Source organism: Eretmochelys imbricata, chromosome 26 (assembly GCF_965152235.1).
Source record: "Eretmochelys imbricata isolate rEreImb1 chromosome 26, rEreImb1.hap1, whole genome shotgun sequence".
Lineage (NCBI taxonomy): Eukaryota > Metazoa > Chordata > Testudines > Cheloniidae > Eretmochelys > Eretmochelys imbricata.
The window spans coordinates 15,464,389-15,476,665 of NC_135597.1; the positions used below are offsets into that span (position 1 = coordinate 15,464,389).

The window sequence follows — 12,277 nt, forward strand, 5'->3', positions numbered from 1 at the left end:
CAGGAGTCCTGGGGGGCTCGACCCCCAACCCTGCTGTGGTCACCTAGGACAGGGGCTAGGGTGTCCCCACTCCGAGGTACTCTCTCTGCACTGGGCACTTCTCTGACCCACTGACCGTTACATACACTTTAAAGCAAATGCAAGTTATTTAATCAACAATTAATTTTAAAAAGAATAATGGGAAATGGGAAAGGTGAAAGGAAACACATCACCCCGCTCTCTGGCAGGGAACATCACAAACAGTGTCTCTGGAACGTCCGGGCAGTTCACAGTCTGCTCCTTGTCGGTCCCAGGCCCCTGCTCAGGCCCTGGCTGTGCTGCAGGGATGCTGTGGGTCGGACACTTGCTCCGGTGGTGGCCACATGCTTTCAGGCTCTAAGTGGTAGGACCCTTTTTCCCAGTGTCGCCCCCGCCCTGTCGGGGTTACGATCCAAGCCTGGCCTGCAGAGCCTCTTGGCTGAGGCGTCTCCCTGTGCTGGGCCTGCTGCCCAGGGTCCCCCTCGCTCTCCCCAGCTGCTCCCTGCACCCAGCTCCGGACGGCTCCAGCCCCAGCTCCACCACTCGGTCTCTGCACCACTGCTGCTCTGCCTCCAGCTCCCTGGGCTGCCTCTCTGGCCCCTCTGGCTCTGGTTGCTGCAGCTCTGCTCCCAGGACAGGTCTGCTCTGCAGGCTGCTTCTGTGACTCTGCTCCCGGCACTGACCTGCTTCCTGGGCTGCTTCTCTGGCCCCTCTAGCTCAGGTCGCTGCAGCTCTGCTCCCAGGGCAAGTCTGCTCTCTCTGGGCTGCGCCTCTGGCTTTGGGGCTGCAGCTCTGCTCCCAGGACAGGCTCTGCTCTCTCGGGGCTTCTTTTCTGGTCCCTCTGCATCTGGCCCAGCTCTGCTCCCCAGCTTAGCTTGGGCCCCTGCTTTCTCCTTAGCTCAGCCCCACTCTGTCTGACCCAGGCAAATCCAGCTCACACAGAGGACGGGACCTCCCTGGCCTCCTGACTCCCTGATTAGCCTGCCCGCCCTATCATTCAGGCTGACCTGGAGCATTGGCCTCTCCCCATTGTTCCTGGGGGCTGTCAGTCTCAGGGTCCTGATTCCCCATCGACCCTTCCCCCTTTTAGTACTGGGAGCTAGCAACTAAAACACCCCACTGAATGTTAGTAAGGGGGCAACAGTCCCCTTACATCTGTAAGGACCTCACTGGGGAACCCCACCATGCCAGGGGGTGAGAGCCCCCACCTCCTGGCAGCAAATTCTGTCCCCACCAGAATGTCTGTCCCCCCGGCGAGTCGTCTTCCTGAGGGGCCCCGCTATGTCCACAGCCGCCTTCTGAAAAGGGTCCTGTGATGGGGTCTCAGGGTGGCTTTACCCTAATCCCTGCCCTCTGGCAGGAGTCACAGGACCTGCAGGGCTGCATCAGAGACTCGGAGCCAACAGAAGGTCTGCAGCAGCCTCTGCTGGGTGCGCTGGATCCCCTGGTGTACCAAGAGAGGGACATCGCAGGCCAGGTCCAACAGCCAGTGGTGGTGCGTCTGGTGGACCACCAGCTGCTTCCTGAGCCCCCCAGGTTCAGCTTCCCCCTGGGACCCCATTCCTGGGGAAGGAATCCCTCCTCCCACAGGAATCGTCGCCTGCAGCCCTTCTTACGGAGTTTGCAGCACTGTGGCCAACTTCTGAAATTCAGCTGCTGGGGTAGGGAGTGGAGCCTGTGCCACCTTGCTGGCTGTGCCTCGGTTGCCCCACCTCAGAAGAAGTCTGGAGCGCAGCCTGGTGAAGCCTTGTCCCCGGGAGCTTCCTTCCCCTGGTCAGAGGCTCCTGCGTCCCCTGCTGGGTCATCTGTGGCACTGTCTAGGGTGGCCCCCGGCCGTGGCCATTTCATCACACAGGCCAGTTTCTGAGGCAAGACAGACTGGGGAGTCCAAGGGGACTGTCTGTGACTCCAGGACCAGACTATCTGTCACAGCTGCGCAGAAGCGGTGTTAGAGGAAGTGGGGAATGTCCTTTATGCTGTGAGTGCTGTGTGTGCCTCAGTTTCCCACTGCGCTGCATGTTTACGAGGTGTTTGTGGTTGCAGAGGACCAGATGTGACCCCACCTGAATCCTGACAGTCTGGGCACTTTGTAACTTAGCACCTGACGGCCCCAAGGCCCACCCCATGGTGGGAGCAGCGGGAGGGCTGCAGAGAGACACAAGGTGATGTGTTTGCCCAGGAAAGAAGTCAAAGGAAGGGGGAGGGCGGGCTTGGAGGTGATATAGTAGGAGCTGCTGGGAGGAGTGTGTGTGCGGGGGCTTCTGGACTGGGGCCAGAGCAGTGTGAGCCCACCTGGCCTGGGACTGAGCCAGCATGGGCTGTGCTGAGACTTTCTAGGCTTGAGGCCCCTTAGAACAGCCAGTGCTGTGACCAGATGGCTGGCGAGTGGTCCCCTGGGTGTGGCAGCCCGGTGCGAGTGGATTCCCTGAGGAGGGGGCTCCCAGAAAGAGACAAGTGTGGTTCCAGGAGGCAGCGGTGCCAAAGGGCCTAACCCCAGAGAGAGAGTGCGACCCCTGGGGAGGGCTGTCACGCTGACGGGGATTCCTCCCCAGCACAGTGGGGAGCTGATGGAGCACTGGCCTGTGACCCTGTGTCCCTGTGCTACACCCCAGCTTTTAAACAGCCCCCGGGGGACCACTTCAGCGTGCCAGCCCCCCAGGGGTCCCCCTTTTCCTTCAGGGTGGGCCACGGCATCCCAGCCCTCCTGCGTCGCACCCGGAGCTCTGCCCAGTGAGCGCGGCCGAGCGAGACGCTGGGCAGAGCCTTGCGGGGCCCAGCGCAGCCCCGCGGGGTGTGCACGGACCCCAGGCAGCCTGTCCCAGCAGAGCAGGGTTGATTGGTCAGCCTGGCGCAGGCCGGGCTGAGCTCAGCACAGAGACGTGAAGGCTGAGACATAGCCCTGCTGGCCAAGCCGGTGCCCTCCAACCACGCGGCCACGGGCGCCTGCCAGGCTCTGCCTCGCCGGCCCATTGCCCATCCTGCTATGGGTTGGTGTCAGCCAGGCCCTAACGCCCTGTTCACCCTGCCCCAGACACACACCCACCATGGCTCCTGCTCGGCCTCAAGAGCAGCTTTTTAACCCTGTTGCACCCACTGGGTAGCAATGCAAAGAGGGAAACTGAGGCACGCATCAGACTCAATTAAAAATACTGTAGAACAATCCCACTTTGTCATGCTAGATATGGCAGGGGAACCTGCCTGCTAACTGGTGTCAGAGGGTAAGCCGTGTTAGTCAATGTGACGAAGTGAGGGATTTTTTTGTTTCTTCCTTGTTTTTCCGATGGTTTGCATGCAGAGGGGGGTGGGATTCGGTTTCCCTGGGTGTTACTGGTTTAACAAGGTGATGGGAGAGGGAGTTTGTTGTTACAGAGGACCAGCGAGGGAACTTGGGACCCCAGCCAATGCCCTGGAGAATGGAGACCCCAGCGACTGGTGACAGGGAGGCCCAGCTCAGGAGTCGCAGCTGGGTCTGGCCAGTGGGAAGACAATGGGCTACGAAAGGAGGACCCTGGTGACCTGCCCAGCCAGTTCCGGCCAGAGGACAGAAGAGGGGAGAGGGGGCCCAGGTGTCACGGAGTCCCCGGGCGATGCTCTGGAACTGCTCCCCATGAAGCCAGTCAGGATTCTGGGGAAGTCTCCTTTCTGGGAGCAGCCTGTCTTCAGGACACACAGCTCACCCGGCTTCCCCCTTCCTGGGTCTGACCTCGGAGCATTCAGCCTCCTCTGCCCCTCTGTGCACATCCCACAGCGAGTCCGCCCAGGCGGGCTCCTGGGGAAGCCAGAGGGTGCGGGGAGGGATAGCTTCGTGGTTTGAGCATTAGCCTGCTAAACCCAGGGTTGTGAGTTCAATCCTTGAGGGGGTGATTTAGGGATTTGGGGCAAAAATTGGGGATTGGTCCTGCTTTGAGCAGGGGGTTGGACTAGATGACCTCCTGAGGTCCCTTCCAACCCTGATATTCTATGATTCCTGCACCCCAACTCCGCAGTCAGACGTGACTCTCAGCCAGCCAGTAAAACAGAGGTTTATTAGACGACAGGAACATGGTCTAACACAGAGCTTGTAGGTGCAGAGAACAGGACCCCTCAGCTGGGTCCATTTTGGGGGGGCAGTGAGCCAGACAACCCCGTCTGCACTTCACTCCATGTCCCAGCCAGCCCCAAACTGAAACTCCCTCCAGCCCCTCCTCCTCTGGGCTTTGTTCCTTTCCCGGGCCAGGAGGTCACCTGATTCCTTTGTTCTCCAAACCTTTAGCTCTCACCTTGGCGGGGGGAGGGGCCCAGGCCACCAGTTGCCAGGAAACAGGGTGTCGGCCACTCTCTGTGTCCAGACCCCTGCACACACCTGCCCTCTAGGGCTCTGCAATGATCATACACCCTTATCCCACCCCCTAGATACTTAAGAACTGCATAGGGGAAACTGAGGCACCCCCACACTATTCAGAGGAAACATTAAGAACAGTCCCACTTCGTCACAGCAGGCACTGCTTGCCTACTCATTGGGTGTCTCAGTGCTGGGGCTGTTTCCTGCCCAGCCGGTTGCCCTGTCCATTCCTGGCACGTGGTGGGCAGGGCGTGAGTTGGTCTTTGCTCTGGCCACCCTGCCCCTGCTCCGTTCTTGGCCTGACCTGGTGATGATAGTGCTGGGCTTTGCTGGGGGCCCTCATGATGGAGTGCCTCATTGGGGTCCCCATGTAGGTTGGGGGGTCACTGGCTGGGGGGCCTGGAGACAGCAGGCTGTGCTCCCCACTGGCTTGTCCCTCCTGCTGGATCCATGGGGCGCCTGCCCAGAGCTCCCTCCCACCCTTCCCCCTTCCCCTCACCCCCGTTTGCCCTGCATGGAGCTGTGGGAAGAGGATCTGGCTTGAAGGGGACCTGGATCAGGGATGGGGAGCCCGAGATGGGGACCGAGCAACAAACATCAGAGCTTCAGCATGCAGCCCTGGCCTCCCAGGTCAGCCTCCCCCCTGCCCATTGCTGCTAATGACATGCCACCCCCAGGGAGGGGGTATTTCTCTGCCCTGGGGCACCCTGCAGGATCAGGCCCTAGCAAAGAGAGTGGCATGGAGCATCCAGGCTGTATCTGGCTGAGCCGAGCTGAGTGACATCCCTGGGAGCAAGGCCCCAGAGCTAGGCAGCATGAGAGCAGGGACTGGGAGCTGGCAGGTGCATCTGGTCTGGAAGGACCAGCTGATGACAGCTCTGCAGCTGGGAGGTGGAAATGGAAGCCAAATCCCCCACCCCCTGTGGAGGAGCGGCTGTGGGGATGACACATAATGCCCTGTTATAAACAGTTGTTACAGCCCACTCCAGAGATGGCTGCATTTAGTGATGGGAGAGGAGGCAGCAGGGGGCTGGGAGGGTCAGCGGACAATGACCCTAGCATCATAGGGTGAGATCACAGAGACTGTTAGGTCGATACTGATCCTTTATTGCCCAAAGCGGGGAGGAGAAGCGAAAGTCAGAGGCGTTAATGCTGCCATCCCAGCCGTCACACACCGGGGGGCGCTGTCGGAGCTGGGGGGGAGCAGTGGAGGCATGCCCGGAGCCAGCGGGGGAGCTGCCCACTGTGGATGTGGGTGCATGAGTCCAGGCCTGGAGAAGAGGAGGAGAGGGGTCAGTGCATGCCAGCAGAGGTGCCCCCGGGGAAGGGTGCAGGGTGCAATGGGGGGCCATGGGGCTGGGCTGAGAGCCCAAGGCCTGTGCCAGGGATCTGATGGCCAGGGGCACTGGCAAGTGTCTGGCCTGGCACAGCGCTGCCCTCGCCCATGGACACCATCACTAGCAAAGGCCCCCCCAACCCCTGCCTATGGTGCTCACCTCACGGCCATGCCCAGGTGTTGGTGCCAGAGCTGGGCTCATCTCGGGTGGGCTCCTCCGGCAGCTGGCAGGCATCTGCGTCCTGGGGAGAAGGGACACTGCGTCTCCGAGGGCATTGCCAGCATGGGGCTGCAGGAGAAGGTGCCCAGGGCCCCCTGCACTCGGGGGGGGGGGGGGGATCCTGGCAGGGGGGCAGGGATCCCAGTGGCTGGGGGAGGCAGGGACCCCAGTAGTGTGGATGGAGGGGGGGGCCCAAGGATCCCATTGTGTGGGTGGGGGGGGGTGGGAGGGGAGGCATTCCAGAGGCAGGGGAGGATGGCGGCGGGAGGCCTGGGGACCCCAGCGGGGAGGACTGGGTGACAGGCTCCCTTCCCGCCCCCCTGGGAGCTTGGCCAGTTTGCCATAGCGATGTCTACCCCTCTCACTGGGGTGGCCCTGCAGTGACCCCCTATGGCCCCACAGCCTGTGCAAGGAGCCGCAGGGACCCCGGGCACTCGGCTCCCCACGGCGACTGGGCCATGGACGAGGTTTGTCAGCTGCTGTGAGCGAGGTCCCAGTACCGCTCCCTTAGCTCCGGCACTTCGGGTCCGTGGGCAAAGAAGGGGCCCTTTGTGCATTGCCCCAGATGCCAGCCCACTGTGTCTGGGGCAGAGCCGTGGGCACTGCCCATTCTGAGGGGGGTGAGCAGGAACCCATGCCCACTGAGGGGCTCACCCCTCACCGCCACCCTCAGGCCACAGCCAGGTGCGGGGAGAGTGGGAGGGGTGGTGGCATCACGCCTGCCCCATCTCTGCAGCCTGAGATCTTTGCCCCCCAGCTAATGCTGATTCCCTGAGACTTGTTTCACAGGATGGTATCGCTGCTGGGGGTGGTTTGTAACTAATCCCCCAGCTCTTCTCGCTGGCCCATCACCCGCTCCAATCTCTTACCCGACAGGTGGTGAGCGGGTCCTGGGGCACCCTCAGAACCCGCAGCAGCCTGGCGTGGTAGGTCGAGACGAAGTCGTTGCACTGCAGGGAGATGTAGAGCCTGGCTAATGGCCCCCGCTTCACAGAGGTGTCGACTGCCCCCTCCTAGAGAGTGACCTCACCGACCCCCAGCTCTGCCCGGAGAAAAGAACCCAGGAGTCCTGGCTCCCTCCCAGCCCCCCTGCTCTAACCACTAACCCCACTCCCATCCCAGAGCCAGGGATAGAACCCATGAGTCCTGGCTCCCAGCTCCCCGCGGCTCTGACCCCTAGGCTCCACTGCTCTCTCACGGCTGGGAAAAGAATCCAGGAGTCCTGGCATCTAAATCCTCCCTAGCTCTAACCACTAGACCCCACATCTGAGCCAGGCTGGTGCTTTTCTTACACGTACTTCAGCCCCTGCCCCCACAGCCCTGCTTGGGGTGGATGAGTCCTCTGGGGCACTGTCCCATGACCCATGGAGATGGCTGGAGACCCTCCCTTCTCCTAGAGCCAGTAGAGGGCTGGCCTGTGGGACCCCGAGCAGATCTGAGCCGTTCTACTGACCCTGGGGGAACCCCCAAAGTGCCGCTTGCATGTGCCATTCAGGACGTCTCCAAGGTCCCAGCCAGGCCTCACGTGCTGCAGGTCAGGCTGGGCCAGGCTGGTGAGGGTCAGGCAGAAGTCACAGGCATCTCTGGGGGGCACCAGGCCGCCTGGCACATGGAAAACAAGGATCTCACCCTCTCCCCTCTGGGGCATAGTGCCTGCCCCCTGAGGCCCTGCCCTCCTCTCCTAAACCCACGGGGAGAGTGCCCACCACCCCAGGGGCCCCTCCAGCAGCGGGTGGGAGCAGGACCAGCATAGTCAGCTCTACGGTGCTCCCCTCCTGACATGTGGGGCCTGGCCGGGGGCTGAGCGGGCACTCGGGGCCAGGGCACAGCCCTCGGGCAGCAGCTGTCACTTAGAGCCACCCCAGGGCTGCTCTGCAGTACAGGTGTGCAGCCAGCTCGCAAGTTGCCAGTGGCACCGATTCTGGTACCTGCTCATCCCCCTCTGCCCCCGGGAAGGACTCCAGTTTGATCCCCACTCATTCCCCCCTGCCACAGGCACCCCAGGTCTCCCTCAGCTTGGGGGGGGTGTCTCCCCTCTGTCCTGCATAGAGCGTGTGAGCCCATGCCCCCAGGGATCAGGCCATACCCCCGCTGGCCAGGACGACTGGCTCAGATTTCTCTGGCGTTGTGCCCAGCAGGGACAGCAACGCCCCAGGCTGGCAGCAGCCGGCTGATGCCCCCTGACTCCACAGCAGAGGGAACAAGTGGGAAAACCTTGGGTGGGTGGGGACGCCCGGCACATCCTCAGGCTGGTACAGATCTCCTTGGGCTCCAGCCCGTCCTGCAGCTCCTGCATGATCTTGGACTTGAACTTCTTCATCACAGAGCGGCAGAGGGGCCGCAGACTCCAGCCCACGGCCCTGCACAGCTTCTCCTCGGCCTTGGTGATGGAGTCCTGTGTGACACCGGCCCGGCCCGGGGTTAGGACACAGCACGGGACGTCCCTCCACTGCCTGAAGGGGGCGCTCGCTGGGCCCCGCCCTGGCACCACGGTCCTTGCAGGATGTGTCATCTCTACGGGATGCTGGGCCTGGGGAGGGTCTCCCCCCGCCAGGGGACAGACACGGGCTGTGTCTGGGATTGGGAGAACCCTGACCCCAGGGGGCCGTGTGGGTGGCAGGTGGAGACGGGGACAGTAGGATCTAGACCCTCCTTTCCCTCCTGGTTGTACCAGGGCACTGGGTGCTGCCCGTGCCCCCTGGCACCGGTGGCAGACGGCGATGGAGCAGATGCCCCCTGCTCCCCACAGGCTCCCCACATCCTGGTCTCAGAGCCCACCTGCTGCCCCGCCCCCCCGCCCCACTCCCCATAGGTGCTGGAGCCAGGGGCCCTGGCGTACCACTGGGGAGATCCTCCCGAGACCCAGGGAGGCTGGGCTCAGTCCCTGGGCTGCCCCAGGGCCCTCACCTCGTCGGGGTCGTCGCCGACCATAGACTTCAGCTTCTTCAGGATGCGGGTGCAGATGGTGCACTTGGGGGAAAGGGCCTGCTCCTGGGTGCGCCAGCCCTGCTGTGCCAGACACAAACCCGGGGTCACCACCCGGAGTGCCCCACATCACCCTGAGCCCCCTCCCCCCACTGACCCCTAAGCCTCCCAGCCCTGAGCCCCCTGAGTCCCGTGACCCACACAGACCGTCAGCCTCCCAGCCCTGAGCCCCCTGCCCCCCATAGACCTCTCAGCCTCCCAGCCCTGAGCCCCCTGACCCCACGGACCCCTCAGCCTCCCAGCCCTGAGCCCCCTGACCCCACGGACCCCTCAGCCTTCCAGCCTTGAGCCCCCTCAGCCGCCTGGCCCCCACTGACCCCTAAGCCTCCCAGCCCTGAGCCCCCTCAGTCCCGTGACCCACACAGACCCTCAGCCTCCCAGCCCTGAGATCCCTGACCCCACGGACCCCTCAGCCTCCCAGCCCTGAGCCCCCTGACCCCACGGACCCCTCAGCCTTCCAGCCTTGAGCCCCCTCAGCCGCCTGGCCCCCACTGACCCCTAAGCCTCCCAGCCTTGAGCCCCCTCAGTCCCGTGACCCACACAGACCCTCAGCCTCCCAGCCCTGAGATCCCTGCCCCCCATGGACCCCTCAGCCTCCCAGCCCTGAGCCCCCTGACCCCACGGACCCCTCAGCCTTCCAGCCTTGAGCCCCCTCAGCCGCCTGGCCCCCACTGCCCCCTCAGCCTGCCAGCCCTGAGCCCCACCCCCCCACATCACCCAGCCCCCTTTGGAGCTGGGATGGGATCAGAGCAAGGGGTGCGAGCCCCCGGCTCACCTGGGGCATTTGCTGCTCGAGGAGCTTGCAGTCGTGCTGCCGTCCACACTGAGCTGCTGTGCCCGGATCCCTGCACCAAAACTCAGGGCCCAGCAGGCATTGCTTGGGGACCAGCTCCCGGGCACAGAGGGCTGCAGAAAGAGGGGCACAGCAAGGAACAAAACCGGACTGGGTTGGGAGTACGGTAGCTGGTGGGACTTATTTATTATATGCTACAGCAGCACCAAGATCAGGGCCCCATCGTGCCGGGCGCTGCCCAGACCCCAACCGAGATCAGGGTCCTGTCATGCTAAGTGCTGCCTAGACCCCAACCGAGAAACTGAAGAATTTGAAGCCAAGGGTGATTCAGGGATTAGTCCAAGAGGGCTGGGATGTAGACCAGAATTGAACCCAGTTCTAAACCCTACCCCACTGGGCTTGGGTCAACTTGGTTTGGACCCGGTGACGGGCATGACTTTGCCAGTTCCAGAAAAATCGGTCAAGAAACCAAGGGTCTGGAATAGACAGATCACCTTGGGTGCTCCCTGAGGCACTGGGGCCCCGGCCCGGGCACTGAACCAGGATTGGCTGCAGCTGGGATCGGGGGGCACCTGGCCAGAGCGCAGCGCTGGGATTGGCTGCAGCCAGGATCGGGGTCACCTAGTGTGACCATACATCCAGTTTTGGCCGGGACAGTCCCCTTTTTAAGCCCTGTGCCAGCCATCCTGACTTCTTTGGTGAAAGGGGGCATTTGTCCAGTTTGCTCTTGCCGACTTGATCAAACTGGACAAATGCCCACCTTTGTCAAAAAAGTGGGAGCAGGGGAATGTGTGTGTGTCTGAGGGTGAGCAGAGATGGCAGCCCTGCACAGGGAAGAGGGCTTGGGCGAGTAGCTGGGGCCAGCCCCACATGGGGAGGAGTGGGAGGCTTGGGGTAGCCCAATGCAGTATCACGTTTTCCTACTGGGAAATATGGTCACCTGGTCACCTGGCCAGGGCGCTGTGCCGGGATTGGCTGCAGCCGGGATCGGGGCACCTGGCAAGGGCGCTGTGCCGGGATTGGCTGCAGCCGGGATCGGGGCACCTGGCCAGGGCGCTGTGCCGGGATTGGCTGCAGCCGGGATCGGGGCACCTGGCCAGGGCGCTGTGCCGGGATTGGCTGCAGCCGGGATTGGGGCACCTGGCCAGGTCGCTGTGCCAGGATTGGCTGCAGCCGGGATCAGGGGCACCTGGCCAGGACGCTGTGCCGGGATTGGCTGCAGCTGGGATCGGGGCACCTGGCCAGGGCGCTGTGCCAGGATTGGCTGCAGCCGGGATCAGGGGCACCTGGCCAGGACGCTGTGCCAGGATTGGCTGCAGCCGGGATCAGGGGCACCTGGCCAGGACGCTGTGCCGGGATTGGCTGCAGCTGGGATCGGGGCACCTGGCCAGGTCGCTGTGCCAGGATTGGCTGCAGCTGGGATCAGGGGCACCTGGCCAGGACGCTGTGCCGGGATTGGCTGCAGCCGGGATCGGGGCACCTGGCCAGGACGCTGTGCCGGGATTGGCTGCAGCCGGGATCGGGGCACCTGGCCAGGACGCTGTGCCGGGATTGGCTGAGTCAGGATCAGCTGTGCCTGCACATGGCAGGAGGCTCCCCTGGAATGGGTGGGCCCTCACTGTGCTGGTAACCCCCTTGTATTGGGGTGAGGCTCATATGCCCCCAGGGGCAGAGAGAGGGGAGGCAGGTGCTGTCAGGGCAGTTGCCAGGCCCTGGGGTGCTGTCTTGGGGAAGGGTCTGATTCCGCCCTGGGGCTCCCCCCTGTAGGCCCCCCAAGGACTGTACCGGGGAGGTGCCCCTGCTGGTGACACCTGCCGGGGGCTGCTTACCTGAGCCCAGCCAGAAGAGCAGGAGGAGAGGGGCCATGTCAGCGCTGACAGGACACTGCCTGCGATGTGCCCCCCCCGTCAGTGTCACTTCCCCCCTGCCCTGGCCCTGGCCCCGCCCTTAACTGTGATCTGTGGGGTTTCGCTAGCCCCAAAGCTGCTCAGCACATTTCCTGCCTTGTTCTGCAGGCGGGGGAGTGACAGCAGCCTTGGGCCCTGGGCCCCTCCAGCCCTGCCTGGCACCAGGGGCATCCTCTGGCCTCCACCACAGCCATGCCCCCCATGTCTCATAGGCCAGTGCTGGGGTGAGGGGTTGTAACGGGTGCCCAGGCTCAGTGCTCTGGAACGGCTCTGACTGGTTCAGACAGGCCCCTCTGGCAGTGTGACACCCCTTGGCGCGCCCCCTCGGCTCCAGCATCTCCCGGGACCAACTCGGAGCGTTCGGCCCCCTGCTCACCCCGTGAGCTCCCAGCAATGAGCCTGCCTGGATGGGACCCCTGGGGAAGCCTGAGGCCCACAAAGGGCCCTGCCCCCAAGCTTGCACTGACTCCCAGCCAGCGTGTGACACAGACAGGAGCACAGCGTAGAACAGAGCTTGTTAGCACCGAAAGCAGGAAGGTTCAGCAAAGTCCAAGGCCTGCCCCCCAGGCCTCAGACAGTGCTGGGGGATGGGGCTCCCACCCCTCCCTGCCCCCCAGGCCTCAGGCAGTGCCGGGGATGGGGCTCCCACCCCTCCCTGCCCCCCAGGCCTCAGGCAGTGCCGGGGATGGGGCTCCCA

The 12,277-nt window shown here is 63.5% G+C and overlaps 1 protein-coding gene across 2 annotated transcripts; it reads right to left on the reverse strand.

The window, feature by feature from the left end:
* Window positions 1–5,429: 5,429 nt before the first annotated feature.
* Window positions 5,430–11,555, reverse strand: GNLY (granulysin). 2 transcript variants are annotated; one of them, XM_077805814.1, is made up of 8 exons: window positions 11,503–11,555; window positions 9,656–9,786; window positions 8,803–8,901; window positions 8,110–8,290; window positions 7,349–7,497; window positions 6,765–6,845; window positions 5,836–5,917; window positions 5,430–5,610 (listed from the first exon to the last, which is right to left on the reverse strand). In XM_077805814.1, the coding sequence occupies exons 1-7, from the start codon at window positions 11,537–11,539 to the stop codon at window positions 5,837–5,839; spliced, it is 759 nt and encodes a 252-aa protein (XP_077661940.1). In that variant the 5' UTR covers window positions 11,540–11,555; the 3' UTR covers window positions 5,430–5,610; window position 5,836. The 2 variants fall into 2 exon arrangements, with proteins under 2 accessions (XP_077661940.1, XP_077661939.1); XM_077805813.1 differs by having other exon boundaries at window positions 8,803–8,904.
* Window positions 11,556–12,277: the final 722 nt, after the last annotated feature.

Bases quoted from the DNA above. Each gene is read 5' to 3' on its own strand.
- GNLY (XM_077805813.1), bottom strand. From the start codon at position 11,539: ATGGCCCCTCTCCTCCTGCTCTTCTGGCTGGGCTCAG. The intron at 7,498-8,109 runs GTTTTCCCACTT...TCCATGTGCCAG, and splicing joins GGCGTCCCCACCCACCCAAG to GCGGCCTGGTGCCCCCCAGA. The intron at 5,918-6,764 runs GTAAGAGATTGG...CCTTCTCCCCAG, and splicing joins ACCCGCTCACCACCTGTCGG to GACGCAGATGCCTGCCAGCT.